The sequence below is a fragment of the Mastacembelus armatus genome, chromosome 19 (genome assembly GCF_900324485.2).
Source record: "Mastacembelus armatus chromosome 19, fMasArm1.2, whole genome shotgun sequence".
Classification (NCBI taxonomy): domain Eukaryota; kingdom Metazoa; phylum Chordata; class Actinopteri; order Synbranchiformes; family Mastacembelidae; genus Mastacembelus; species Mastacembelus armatus.
Window position 1 is genome coordinate 15,585,327 of NC_046651.1, and position 13,777 is coordinate 15,599,103.

At 39.9% G+C, this 13,777-nt stretch overlaps 2 protein-coding genes across 5 annotated transcripts in view; both read right to left on the reverse strand.

Moving 5' to 3' along the window:
* ttyh2 (tweety family member 2) overlaps positions 1 to 6,886 on the reverse strand; it is a 43,897-nt gene extending 37,011 nt beyond the window's left edge. For both annotated transcript variants that reach the window (XM_026316414.1, XM_026316413.1), the window contains exon 1: positions 6,758 to 6,886. In XM_026316414.1, coding sequence (XP_026172199.1) covers positions 6,758 to 6,886 — 129 coding nt within the window. The remainder of the gene's footprint in view (positions 1 to 6,757) is intronic.
* A 1,228-nt stretch (positions 6,887 to 8,114) lies between these two features.
* On the reverse strand, positions 8,115 to 10,729 carry rpl38 (ribosomal protein L38). Of its 3 annotated transcripts, none has more exons than XM_026315556.1 (5): positions 10,682 to 10,729; positions 10,449 to 10,475; positions 9,813 to 9,873; positions 9,187 to 9,309; positions 8,115 to 8,183 (listed from the first exon to the last, which is right to left on the reverse strand). In XM_026315556.1, exons 2-5 carry the CDS (start codon positions 10,449 to 10,451, stop codon positions 8,158 to 8,160), a joined length of 213 nt encoding a protein of 70 aa, XP_026171341.1. In that variant the 5' UTR covers positions 10,452 to 10,475; positions 10,682 to 10,729; the 3' UTR covers positions 8,115 to 8,157. The 3 variants fall into 3 exon arrangements, with proteins under 3 accessions (XP_026171341.1, XP_026171343.1, XP_026171344.1); XM_026315558.1 differs by having other exon boundaries at positions 10,663 to 10,688; XM_026315559.1 differs by lacking the exon at positions 10,682 to 10,729 and adding an exon at positions 10,568 to 10,586.
* Between the last annotated feature and the right edge of the window lie 3,048 nt (positions 10,730 to 13,777).

Genomic DNA, 13,777 nt, shown 5'->3' on the forward strand with positions numbered 1-13,777 from the left:
AGCACAGATGGGACAGTGAGATAAACACTGATGCTGTAATGGCCTATTATACAGCCCTCTGGAAAATATAAGAAACCCAGACATTACAAAGATAACCGACCACAACACAATAGCCGTTTCAGATCTGAACAGGAGATGATTTGAAAAATAGAGAAGAATAAACCTCTGTATGCACTCAAGACTTCAAGGGTACAAAAATCAATAGTAAGTAGAATCAGTCTGTTGTCTGTTTGTATGTGCTTCTTTGTCAATGCAAGAAAGTGACTGTGGAAGGTATAATTCAGGGTTTAAGATATTTTAAAGCTTTGTGCTTACAACTTGATTTATTGCCAAAACTCTTTACAAAAGTTGAAATTCCATTTATAAACGGATACGACATGTTTTACCCAGAGCATTTGACCTCTTACTTCTTGATAAGCACTCCTCTGTGCTCATTAAAAATCAATTTTGAATACAAAAGTGGTGGCTATAATTAATACATAGAGACAAAAAGCACCTCCAGCTGTTGCAATGCATCTGCTGAGCACGACTCGATCAAGTAACGGTGGAATTCCACAAGCTTGGAGTGGTGCTAATGCAAGCTAAGCAAAATGAAGTGTCTTCTACAAGTATGGGTGCTCCACAGCAGGTGGCAGACAGCTGTGCGAAGGCAGAGTGTGCACTCATGAACATGTGTGCATGTGTGTATTTGCACCCTGAATGGACAGTGACATTCCTCTAAAATGATCGGGGTTAAATGGGTGTCAGGGCAGTTAGAGGAAGAAGACAAGACAAGAAGGAAATTCTACTTTAAAAGTCAAAGCCAAGTGAGCAAGTGAGTTAGTCTTTGATGAATCTTTACATTATTGAACTGTCCCCTTTTTAAGAGATATTTCAGTTATTTACTATTGCACGGCCATAAAGTTGGGAGACTCACAAGAGAGAAATTTTGTGTCAAGCTCCAAAAACTCCAGATGCTTTAATTCTCATATAGCAACTTTTGTAACGTGACATCATCAGGGATTTTCCCTCAGACTAAACAAAGCTCTGCCAAAACGACAGATTTAGGTTTTAGAATTACGCTCCATACTCCTCAAGACGAGCAAAATGATAAAACATGGAAATAACAAGGATCCTTTAAAGTTTTCCTGACACATTAAAAAAACTGCATAAAACTTTTCAAAAACATGAAAGAGGAAGAGTTGAATGAGAGCTCTGAAGTGCCTTGACAAATGCAAGCTAAAACGGCATCACTACAGGGCAATGCCCCATCTCCCCAGATCAGTGGAGCAGTCCAACTCACTGTCTTCATCCATGCTGCTGCCTGTTCTACTCTGACACTTGGGTGAACACCCCAGGGACCTGATCTTTCCAGCAGAGTGCACTCGGCTGGGCCTGCCCATGTTCACAGCTGGGATGCCATTAAGTCCCAGCAAAGCGACCCTTTGGGATATGGATGAGAGGAGGAAAAAAAAAAGCAGGAAGAAAGGGATTTGTTGCTAAAGGATCCTTTAAATCTGTTCTGCTGCACTGCCTTGTTACCCTCAACATTTGCCATTTGAAACTAAAGGTCCCTGGAGCTTTGTGAGGTGCAGATTTGAAATGTTTTGGCAAAGACAAACATTTGTCTTATTACTGCTATTCTGCATAACCTTCGTGAATCTCCTTCTACTAACTGCTTCTCTGTGCTGACCATGCTTACAGGGACGTCTATAGAGTCTAGCTAAGTATGGTTTCTTCCTATTTCCTTTACATCCTCACATGACTCCCCTGACACCCCAGGGGAGTCATGTGCTGTGATTTTGATGCTACACCCCCACAACAAAGGAAACCCAACCCCCCAGCTTGTGTGGAAGAGCAGACTGATTTTCATTGTTTCTGTTGGAGAGGACTGTGGTTGAGAGTCTACTTATCCCAGCTCATGCATCTCTGGCAACTGAACACGTATTTGATCTGACCTACTGAAGCCACCAAACAAAAACACAATACTGGAACTATGCACAGACACTGCTGTGACACTGCTCTCATATCCCATTTAAATGTTGTCACCCTGACTTATTAGTCAAACCTTGGCTTTACCATCTAGCCAGTCACATGGTGCTAATCATTGGCTTCAAGAACTATGAAGACAGATTGGGGTTAATGACCTTCTGGAGAGCCAGAAGGGACACGATAAATGTGTCTTTCTGCGTTTATGCATGAGACAAACAAGAAATAATAGCTGCATAGTAAAAATGGCATAGTGGAGGCTATAGAGGCTGACGTGAATCACTGTTTCAATAATAGGATTATACAATCATTCACACAAACAGGCTGAGGTAGAACAAGGAGCATGAAAATCAAGAACAACAGATTTAAGATTGATTTTTTTGAGGTGGCGGCAATAAGAGCTGATAAATTTACAATGCAATCAGTGCCTATGATAGCTGCACAGATAATGGATTTTCAATCCTTGGCATGCATAATTTTCCATTTTCTATCAGACAAACTAAGCACAGTTAACACAGCAGTGCAATGTATGTTTTTATGTAAAATCTGCTGTAATCAGTAAAATTAATTGCTTGCACTATGTGAAGATGGGCTGATGCAAAAGTGCAATCAAACACTTGAGACCACAGACTTGGATATATTAAATGTATGATTATAATGAGAAAACAATAACTACACTTAAGTAGAAAGTAATTGGAATCAATCAGACAATGAATCACTTGGAAGACATTATGTTTTATCTAAAAGAGGAAAAAAAAACATTTTATTTTCATGACTTCACATAAATTCTGTTAGTCTTCCACATGAGTCCCTCTGTATAGCCTCATGTCCATTTAAGCTGGCACAGAGAGGTCTAACATCACTCAACAAAAAGGGTAAGGTCAAAGACATGAAAACAGGAAAAACAGAGAGGTGGATGCACATTGTTCTCACAGAATCTCTGTAAAACAGACAGCTGAAGCAGAAGGGTCAGGCGTGTTAAGAGTGTGAGTTTGATTTCGTAATTGAAATGTATGTCTGTGGGTTGTTCATTTATCCCATAACATTTGAGGCCAGAGTAATAGGAAGATAAAAGCTTTCAATAGAAAGTTACCTGAGCTGGACATTAAAATGATCAGTGCTGAAACATAAAAGTGGATGTTGTGTTGTCCCGGACAAATGCTGCTATTACGAAAAAGCTTTTGCTGCCCTGTGCTGGCAACAGATGTTCTTTTATCATCTGTAATTACACTATTACAGAAATTGAAATCTACCTTGGTGTCCACAGTTAAAGTAGCAATTATTTTTGTTTCAAAATCCTTTCCTAGTCTTTTTAATAGAGAAGACACAATGTTTACTAAGCTCCCTGACCAAGATGACTGTTTGGGCAGCAAGAATACACAACACGGCCAATTATACATTAAGTATATGATCACCATCTTTAAAGTAATGACTCAACTACAGCTAATGCTGAAATTAGGACAAAAGTATTGAAGATGCAGCTGGAAGCTGGTTAGCTTAGATAAACATATAGAGTGGAAATAAATGAAAACGCTGGCCTGGCTCTGTCTTTGAAGGTAACAAAATATGTCTAATTAACATGCTATGGTTGGTTTGTTGAATCGGAACAAAAACAGACTAAAAAAAATAAATGTACACTTGCATTTTTATGGGGGATTATGTGTTTGACTAGAGTCCTCTGCTGGAAGTGTTTCCAGTCTTTATGAAAAGTTGAGCTAACAGCTTAACAGCCTTTGATGTGACTGGCCCAATAATAGCAAAAACATCACCTGCTGGCTCAGACCAAAAGACTGAAACATGCAAAATAAACATGCCACAGTTAAAGCAAACTGAAGCACAGATGTTCTTTTTTGTGTGTGTTTTTAATTTCTGAATTAAATATCAGAGTTCAAGCCTTCTGTAGTAATACTTTTTGTTATTAGTACAAATTTCCCAGTATGTGGTGATCATGACTGCTTGGATAATATCAGTCTTTTAGCTGGATGGGTATGAGGACCTTGATAGACACAGATAGTGTGAGGCACAAACTTGTCTGGATCAAAAACCAGGAAATGTGAAGTCAGAAGGACTTAGACCTGCTGACAATGCATGGTGTCTGTCTCCACACACAAACACACAACTGAACACAACAACTGAACAAATGGCTAGTGAGGACTGAGTGAGCAGGAGCATGTGCATCCAAATCATGGCCAAAATCTGTGACTGTAAGACAGAGGAACAGCATGCGTATTGAACTGCGGTCACATGATTCAGCTGACAACAGCAGTGTCAAGCAGAGAGGAAGAAACCTACCACATACAAACACACACATGCACAGACACACATAGACACACAGACACCCAACAATGCAGACAAAACACAGTGAACAATCACGGCCCCTTACATTCCACCACATTCAATGGCCCAGAGACAGCAGAATTCACCAGGACTGCTTACAGTACAACTAGTCAATTACAATTCCTCTGACAAAGCATGTGGCCGAGTTAAAGGCATGGCTCAGCTGCAGCGGCGCACTAAAGAATCTTTCTATATATTACACATCTTCACTATAAATCTTAATTTTTTTAATTAAACAAAATATCAATTGCAATTCATCTAATTCATCCAGCGCCAAAACAAACTGGATAACATTTTATTTAATACCACAGCAACAGTAAACAAGGCACAACAAGCACATTCCCTTAACCCCTCAAGCCCGAGGCAATTTTTTGGAATTTCCACTTGACAAAACATATCCAAATTCAATAAGGAATAACTGTGCAACTGAAAGGCCAAAATGAATAACCTTTGGCTCTTGGGATGATTCTGAAATACAAGTCATCCAATACAAGTCATCAATCACAAGACCAAAACTTTTACTTCTGCCAAATCATCAATCTAAGTTAAAAAAGTGAAAACACCCTTATAATAATCAGTCTGCAGATACTGGTGCTTTAGAACCTGTCCTAAAAGTTCAAAAAACTGCAGTGTTTGCTAAGCTTTGGAGAGCCAGATGTGCCATGAATGTGCCAGAACAGTGACATCAGGAAGCTTTCTAACAACACACCCAGCCTTATACCAGCACTGCTCAGGTGGAGAGGGTTAAATGTGCAATGTTTACATGCTATTACTGCCATACTGGCACCAACAACATATGCTGACCATATTCAAGTGAGGATATGACTCATTAGCAGCATTAACACTAGCCCTCAATATATTGCAAATAGAAGTCACAACTTAACAATTATACAAGTACATCTAGGGGCCCATTTTTCCAATTCTTTATCCCTTTATTGCATACACTGCACATTATCTCTGCTACTAATTCAGGAGGTGGTGATCAGAACTAAGCTTGATAGTACACAAAGGATAGCAAGCGCAATGGCCTGAAAAGCTTTGGCTTTAGCTTGATATTGTCTCATTAGCTTTGGTGCTTTATAGAAATGTGTTCTAGAGACCAGGCCATGAAAGAAACAGAAACAGAGGTTAGAGAGAACAGGAGGGATCGGTGTTTGTATTGACAGGGGTTTCCCAGACCTGACTGACTGCCTGCAGATGACAGTTGTCTCAGAAAAAGGTGCGGCTCTCCCGCTGAGGAGCCCCACCTTCCCTTCCCACACCTGTAGCTTTAAGTCTAGTTCAACAGTTTAACTAAGAGCGGAAACAGCAACATAAGAAGAAAAAAAAAAATCTCCTTCACTTTTCCCAGATTTGTGTGTGGTCCATGACAATAAAGAGAGAACTGAATGATCACAAAGAACTCTAACACATAACATATAATGCTATCATTCTTTGTTTTGCATGGGGGCATCCTTTTCCATTAGTATTTTTAGTCTAAACTGATTTCTGGAAGTTTCTCATTGAGCTTGTACATGTTTCTTCTACAATAAAACAAGTTTATGTAGCTGTGTAACTGTCACATTGTTAAACATTTCCACATCTTTGTGAGGCCCCTCTCTGACTACCTGGGGCCCTTGAAGGTCCCAGTCTGGAGATGACTGCGCAGCAACAAAGTTAAACATCATCTCTTCTCAGCATGACGCAAGTATGTGCACTGACAGAGGCGAAGCTGTAACTCTGAAAAATTAAACAGTGAAATAATAAAACATTCACAGAATGTGACGTGTTCCCAAGCAGGTCATTAGTCATCTAACAGCTGATCCCAACCTATTCTGAAGTGGTGGGAAGCAGCCCTGTGGCCACCTCTGGAGTCAGACGGGACCCACTTCAACTCACGTGCATACCAACATTCACCCAGGAGTGTGCTTCCTGATGCCCTCTGCCTCTCCAAAGCCAACTCAGTGGTCCCACTTAAAAGTAAATGAACATTTTTATGAAGCCCAACCGTAGCATATTTACAAGATATGCATGTTCTCTACTGGCAAATTAAACTTCTAGAATAAAGCGTATGACTCAGTGGTGTAATATCGTTTTGCTCTGCCTTTAAAAAGAACCCTAAAATATAAACCAAAAGCAGACAGCACCAACAGCCCATTTGTTCTCTGATGTATGGAGCTGCATGCTGCTCCTAATAAATGTGTCCAACTCTTCAGCTTAACTGGACTGCAGGACCTAATGGACCATTTCTTCTCTCTATAACACAAAATACAATTCAGAGCTGAACATATAAAAGGGAATGATAACAATAAGCACCCTACAACTTATGCATACGTCATAATTAATTAAAGGCATAACATTAAATCATACACTGTTATGCCATTAAAAATTCACTACAGTGAAACTCATACTGCGCAGCCCTATGGGCATACTGTGTCCCAGTTTTATTAAGCACAACTCATTGTCCACTGACCTGCTGGTAGTTCTCCTCTTCAGGCTGGAAGTTATTGTCAATGGGCTGAAATCTCAGGTTGATATGTGGAAAATTGTGAAGCCAGTAAGTCCACCACGGCGCAGTGTAATCCGCCGGAGCCGAAGACATCCCTGCCCCGAGAAAAAGTTGGGCTACAGACTAAATTAGCCTCTCTGTACCAAAGCGGGCAGTTTAGTCCACTGCCGGAGATTCTAATCCAGTGTCATATCAAACAAAGGCAGAGATAAAAACATGCTCGTTTAGGGAAACACTCAGCCACACATGAGACCGGATGAGTCCTGCAGACACTGTAGTGCTGTTGCAAAGTCCGACAAAGGTTCTTTTTTTAACGAAAGGAGTAATCACAGTGCGCCCATGTCTCCGAGCCTGTGTGGACTCTGAGGTAGCTCACCAACCATCCGACCGACAGCTGCGCCAAGCGCACACGGCACAGTCACCAGCGGGAACGCGCATTGATAGTAGGCTCCGGACATGAGAAAAGGGAGCGTGCAAAGACGCTCCTGTATAGTTTGAAAGTCAGTCCTTCTCTGAAGTCCAGCTGATAAATGAATACAAATACTCACTGTGTACGCCCATCCTGACATTTAAGTGTCATTCTATTTTATTTAGTCTCTCTGTGGACTTTGCTACTGCGCTGCCACCTAGTGCGCAACTGAGACGACTACAAGCAGCGATCAGAGTCCAGGGGCAACACTCCCATTGTAGACGACACATTAAACTAATGATGTATTTCAAGCCTGTGTGTGTGTGTGTGAGATGCTGCACGAGGGGAAACATGCTTCATATAACAAGCTTCACCTGCTGTTGATTAGCTTTGGTCTCTAATTACACACTTTTCTGTAGTGCTGGATGTAAATATGCTGAACATCCACTTTACTTGACATCTGAATGAATTTACTAGAAGGTTTTTACTAAAAAAAAAAAAAAAAAAAAAAGCCAAACCATGTTTACATATGTAAAAGTTTGATAAACATTCAGCACTAGACCAAGCATATAGGTTCACTATGCCACCGTTAATGCAGGTTAAAATTAGGATGCTAAGATACCTACAAGGTAAAGAAGCTTCAGAAACCGTTTCCAGGATATTTAAATGCTGGTAGGAAATTAACCCTAATCCAAATTTCAGATTTGGGTTTTACTTCACAGTTTATTTGGAATTGAGGGCAGTGCCCTTAGCACCATTTTCAGTTTGCTTATACCTCACCTAACATTGTGGACGTGTATCAACTCACCCTGACATGTCCGACTTTAACAGGGCTGTTAGACACTAACCAGAAGAGACTGAACACTTTCTGTGCATCATGACAAGAAACAGTGGACACAAAACCAGACAAGCTCAGTTTTCTCATTTTTATTACAATCATCTGTACATCAGGGGTTTACTTCAGCTCCTTCACAGCCAGACCTGTTCAAAGAAAAGACCACAAGTTAGAAAACATTCACTGGCACTAAAGGTGCAATTGTAGTGGTGACAGCCTAACATGCTTGAGAATCCCTTGTTACTACAACTACAAACAATCATTTGCCCTCAGTTTGTAGTAAAACCATTTAGTGCACAACACAATATTCTTGCTGTCAAACCAGTGACAAATTATGTTTTAGCCAGTGAACACAAGCTTACAAAAAAAAGAGCAATTTAACAACCGACCATCATAACAGCAACAACATTCAGTTCATACACAAACTACAGAGCATAACCCACTGTACACTATGTACCTTGTGTCTATCCTCACAATATAGTGCATGTCCATAGCCCTTGTGATTATTTTGAAACTGAACAGTTCTGAGATCTCGAATGAACAATTTTTTGCCACATGTTGTGATGAGACTATTCTCTTAACATTTGAAGTCACATTTACATTATTTTTATGTTGTTGCTGCTGCCAGTTTCACTGGTGTACACCATTAAAACAACATTAGCTCTGCTCCACATGTAACATTTCTTGGTAGTATTGTCCATTGTTTGAAGTGACAGCAATTTTTCCTTGAGGACTATACAGCCCCCATGAACTCTTCATATTATTAACAGAACACAGCTGAGCTTTCATTGTAAACAGTTTAAACATTTGGTTTTACCCAAAAATCCAACAAGCATGTTGAATGTATTTCCATACATTATAAAACATCTGCTATGGCTCTTATGTATGCTCTGGAGCCTGCCTTTCATTAATTTATTGACATCAGGTTGGGTTATTGTATTATTGCCACACTGCTATCTGTGCCTGTGGCATGTATGTGCTGGTAAAACATCACAGGGAGCCTTGCTCCGTGCCACAGGGTACCTTTAACTACATCCATAAATGATACAAACTTCTAACTCATTTAGATGCAGAATCCCTTCAATATATCAAAGTTTGAACCACAGCTCTCCACAGAAGTTCTAAAGCTGACATGTTGCTCATACTGACCTGGGGGCAGGGACTGTTTGAGCTTCTCAGCCTTCTCCTTGTCTGTGATGACCAGGGTGTACAGGTACCTGCTGCAGCGCACCTTGAACTTAACATTGTCCTTGTTCTTCTTGATCTTTACGGCTGGAGAAAAACAACACTATGTTCATATTCAACTCAGTTCAGTTTCCTGCTAGATATATGACATGTCTTAATTTTCCTTGTTCAGCTTACACTGACCAAAAGACTCAGTGTCACAATTATTCAGGATAAATGGCAAGTGTGTCTATTACTGAAACTTCTAATTTCTTTATAAGGTGTACATAGGAATTGCACTGATTAGGTACTGCAGTTAAGTTGACCATCAGCAACTACATTAGCAATATTGCAGTAATCAATACATAATTACGGGGTCTCTCTCCCCCACGGTTTCCACTTAAAGAAAAGGATTTGCTGCTGGGTTTTGGACTTAATATTCTGGAAATAATCATGGAATTTATCAGTAGATTAATAACAGAAATAATCATTTTTTCCCTTGAAAATCAGAGAACTGCAGATCCACAGAATGAAGGGACGTGTCACTTTAATATTACACGTATTTCAATAAAAGTTTAACAGGCAGATAACATGGCTACAGCTGAACTTACACTTGGCATCCTTCCTCCTGGCTGTCAGCAGGAAATCTTTGATTTCTTCTATCTTACGAGGCTACAAGTGGAAAAACAAAGCAGACAATTATCACTCTGACAGTGCATCACAATTTAACACAAACTAAGGATGAAATGCTGGTTGATGTTAGTGGACCGGTGGAACTGGCGTTTCTGTGAGGAATCGAAACTCAGCACTTGGTCCATCATTGCTCTTGCAAGTGTGAATGCATCACGGGCACATCAGCCTGAGATGGCTGGACTTCTTGCTGACGGTAGAAACATCTCCCGTCAATGTCACCAACAGTGACGGGAACACAAGGGTGACGTCAAGTAATTAAGGATCGCCATCAGTGCAGCTATGACTCTTAGCTTTTGAAACGTCAAAGCCTTTTCATTTGAGGACACTACTACAAGGACGTGAACGCATCATTCAACCGACTGCAGCCGAGTGAGCCTACGAGCAGCATAAAGCTAATGCTAACCCCACATGCTAACAGCTTTTAAGTCTATATACCGATGATTGTACCAAACAGAAAACACGCATTACACATTACATGCCCATGTAAAACTGTATCAGATTACAAGCTATGTTAACTTATGTTTATACAAACTAAAACAAGAAGAAACCCTTACCATGCTGCCGTGTCAGCGGACTGCAAGCTGCGGAAGGACAGCGAAAAACAGGGTCACTTTATCGGCTAGAACACAGTCAATAAAAGTCTTGAAAAGCAAATAATTATCTCGTCATCTACCTCACAAACAGAATATTTGTGTGGTAACAGAAACGGGTGTGTAAGTATTTGTGTTAAAGAAGATGGACGGTGATTGAAATTGTGACTTTGTTTACGTGAAAATGTGAAACTCACTCAGTCTGCCAGAGAGGGGATGAAAAGGGGTGGAACTTCCGGTTAAAAGTCACTTTATACTCGACTACGGCAAGCACGCAGAACCAATATTAGTAAAAAAAAGCGAAAAAGCCATTGACAGTATTACGTGCTTGTCTTGAATTCGTCAAGCAAATATGGTGTACTGTATTAGAGAGTAGCTACTTTACTCGGAAGAAGCGTTAAACAGGGTAGTTTTTAAATTATTATGTAGGCCTATATAATATGTTTATATTTTATGTTTGCCACGTTTGACTGCATTTTCTTTATAAAGTGGCGGGCGGCCAAAAAAAATTAAAGATTTGAGATATGGAGAGAACAGAAAAAGAGAATATAACTGCCAGCATAAACAGTGAATGAATTAAAGTAATTACATTTATATTTTAAATAGAAAAAAACCATAGCCAACACGTGGCAGGCAACTAATAAATCCTATAATGAATAGAAATGGTGGTCATTGTGTATTTCCATTATGCAGCCACTGGCACAGCAGATGGCCTGTGAGCACCCTTGCCAGGCATGGGCTGTACCACAAGGCCCCTTCGTTCTCTGGTTCTTCCCCACCACCAGGGGATCGGGACGTCCAGTGGCCATTAGCCAGCCTGTGAGCACTTTCTCCCTTCATGGACTGTACCACAGTGCGCCTTGGTTCACTAGTTCTTCCCCACCACCAGGTGACCGGGAAGTCCAGCGGCCATTAGCCTGCCTGTGAGCACCTTCGTCTGGCATGGGCTGTTCCACAGTGCCCCCTGGTTTTCTGGATCTTCATCACCACCAGGATACTGGGACGTCCAACGGCCATTAGCTGGCCAGTGATCACTTTTTCACAACCCATGCCAGACGAAGGTGGCTGAGGTGAACACTTTCTTATTGTGAAGGCCTGATCTGACCCCTAGTGGTGGTCTACACTGTTGCTCTAACCAATGATGAATGCTGCTTCATACCAAATCAGGAACAACCAAATCTTTTCTGAGCCTTTGGTCAAGTTAGGTCAAATTGAAGTTATCTATGAAGTGATCATCATAGGCTTGTCCTACAGCTTTACAATGTGTAGAGCATATGAAACACCATCCTTCTACTGGTCCACACGCTGTTTCAAAGCCTTCTCCACACCAACTGGAAAATAATTCTTGTGGGAAAATTAACAAACTTTATTTGATTGAAATTATGTTTTATTCTTGACAGAGACAGTCTCAGTTCAAACGTATTGAATCTCAATGTGTGACCTAAGTGACCTCAGTGGTAGCTAAGTAGACAGTAGTAGAATTACCACAGAAGAAAACACAAGCATGATCACAATACTGAATAAATAAAATGTAATGTAATGTAAGAAGAGGATATTTATTTATTTATTTACAAATGCTTGGGGTTTATTTAACAGCTCAAGGTCAGAGTGCCTCTGAGTGGGGCAACATTCCTGTTTAGAGAAAGATAAAAAAAAGACAAAAGCAATCAAATTAAGTGTCTTCAGATTGTTGGAATAGTTTATGTGCTGCTTTAAATTAGATTATAAATGTTATGAATGTACTCCTTCTGTCCGTGTGTCTCTTCTAATCCATTTTACTTTTATATTGTTTTCTCCTTTCATCTTGTTAAACTGAAGTGGTGAGTGATACAGTGAGGCTATAAGCCCAAAGTTCATTTTTTAAGTAAGTAGAAAGCAGCCTTATCTCCATGTACAGTTAAGTCCTTAGATCAGAATGTTTTAAAAAATATTGTTCAGGGTCAAGTACTGAGCTGTGGACAAGGTGCTCTACATTTTGCATATCTGTTGCTTTGGAGAATGAACAAAATTGGAGAAATTGCATGCATCCTACAATTCATTCCCCGCAAAACTGCTGTGTTGCGCTTTTGTATTATGAGTTCTGGCAGGCTTTCTTCAATAAATTACGATGGCTCATTTCAAATAAGAAAAAACCCCCAAAGATTTGATGAGATGAGACACCTTAAAGACTACATACGTTACAACCATACCTCCTGACTTATGAGTTCAATTATCTTTTACCCTTAAGACAAATAAATCCAAAGAGTGCCAGAATAATAAGCCTTTAAATATATAAATGGTTCACACTGAAGAAATTCTCATTTATTATCCTCACAACCTGACAAAAATACTTCCATATATCCATATATTTCCACAGCAGCAGAGCACGGCTAATGGGCTGATCCTGCTAGATAGTCAAAATTGTGAGATGCGTTTCTGCTCCATGGGTGTCAATTTCCATTACTTTTCTTCAGCTTAAGGTAATAAAAGTTATTATACATATACTTTGTTTTGCAGGAAATGGAAGTGGCTCAGCAAATGGAAATAAACTACACTACTGAATTCATATTCGATGGTGATGTCTTCCCTGACTTCATTAACTCAACTGTCAGCTGAAGTGTTGAAGTTTCAAACACGATGGATGATCTTTCTCAATAATTTACACTGAGAGCTCTGTACAGGTTGAGCATATGTGGTTGTTAAAGTTTGAGTGACACCTTAGTTCAGTTCCTTGGAGATCCACTTTGACATGGCATTAATTCATAAAGACAGGAAACACCAGGGCAGTCGTTTTTAATTAACATACTATCTACCTGTCTGCCCCGTCCACAAGCCATCTCCTCTGGTGCTTACCAGACACGTATCACTCAGGACTTTAAATTTTCAGCAGTCTTGTGTCAATCAAGGTACTATATGAATGCGGTTTGTTTCAGTAATGGTTCAGAAATTCAAACAAGAACCTTAGTGACTGCGCAAACACAACTTCAGGCCAGAAGAGGAATTTATCCTCTGCTTTCTGTAATCTAAAATAAACATGGTGAATATTTTGTTATTTCAGACTGTTTTCATGGGTTTCCTTCTCTTATTGTTTGAAGTCCCTCCAAGGCTTTATTAAAACTGCCTATATTAAAAAGTAGTGAAGTGGTAACTTTTCCTTTGCCACAGACTTGATGAAAGTGACAAAGTGACAAAAAACAGAAATGACCAAAAATTATTAAGATTATACTCAAAAAGGAAACTTTTATATTGAATAACAAATATACACATTTATTCGTTTTGCTTGGCTTGCAGTTCATATGTGTTAATTAGATCTC

What these genes read in the sequence shown, in the direction of transcription:
- rpl38 (XM_026315556.1), bottom strand. An exon ending in CAGGAGGAAGGATGCCAAGT is followed by an intron (nt 9,310 to 9,812) that starts GTAAGTTCAGCT and finishes GTTTTTCTCCAG; the next exon opens with CCGTAAAGATCAAGAAGAAC. An exon ending in CAAACAGTCCCTGCCCCCAG is followed by an intron (nt 8,184 to 9,186) that starts GTCAGTATGAGC and finishes TTCTTTGAACAG; the next exon opens with GTCTGGCTGTGAAGGAGCTG.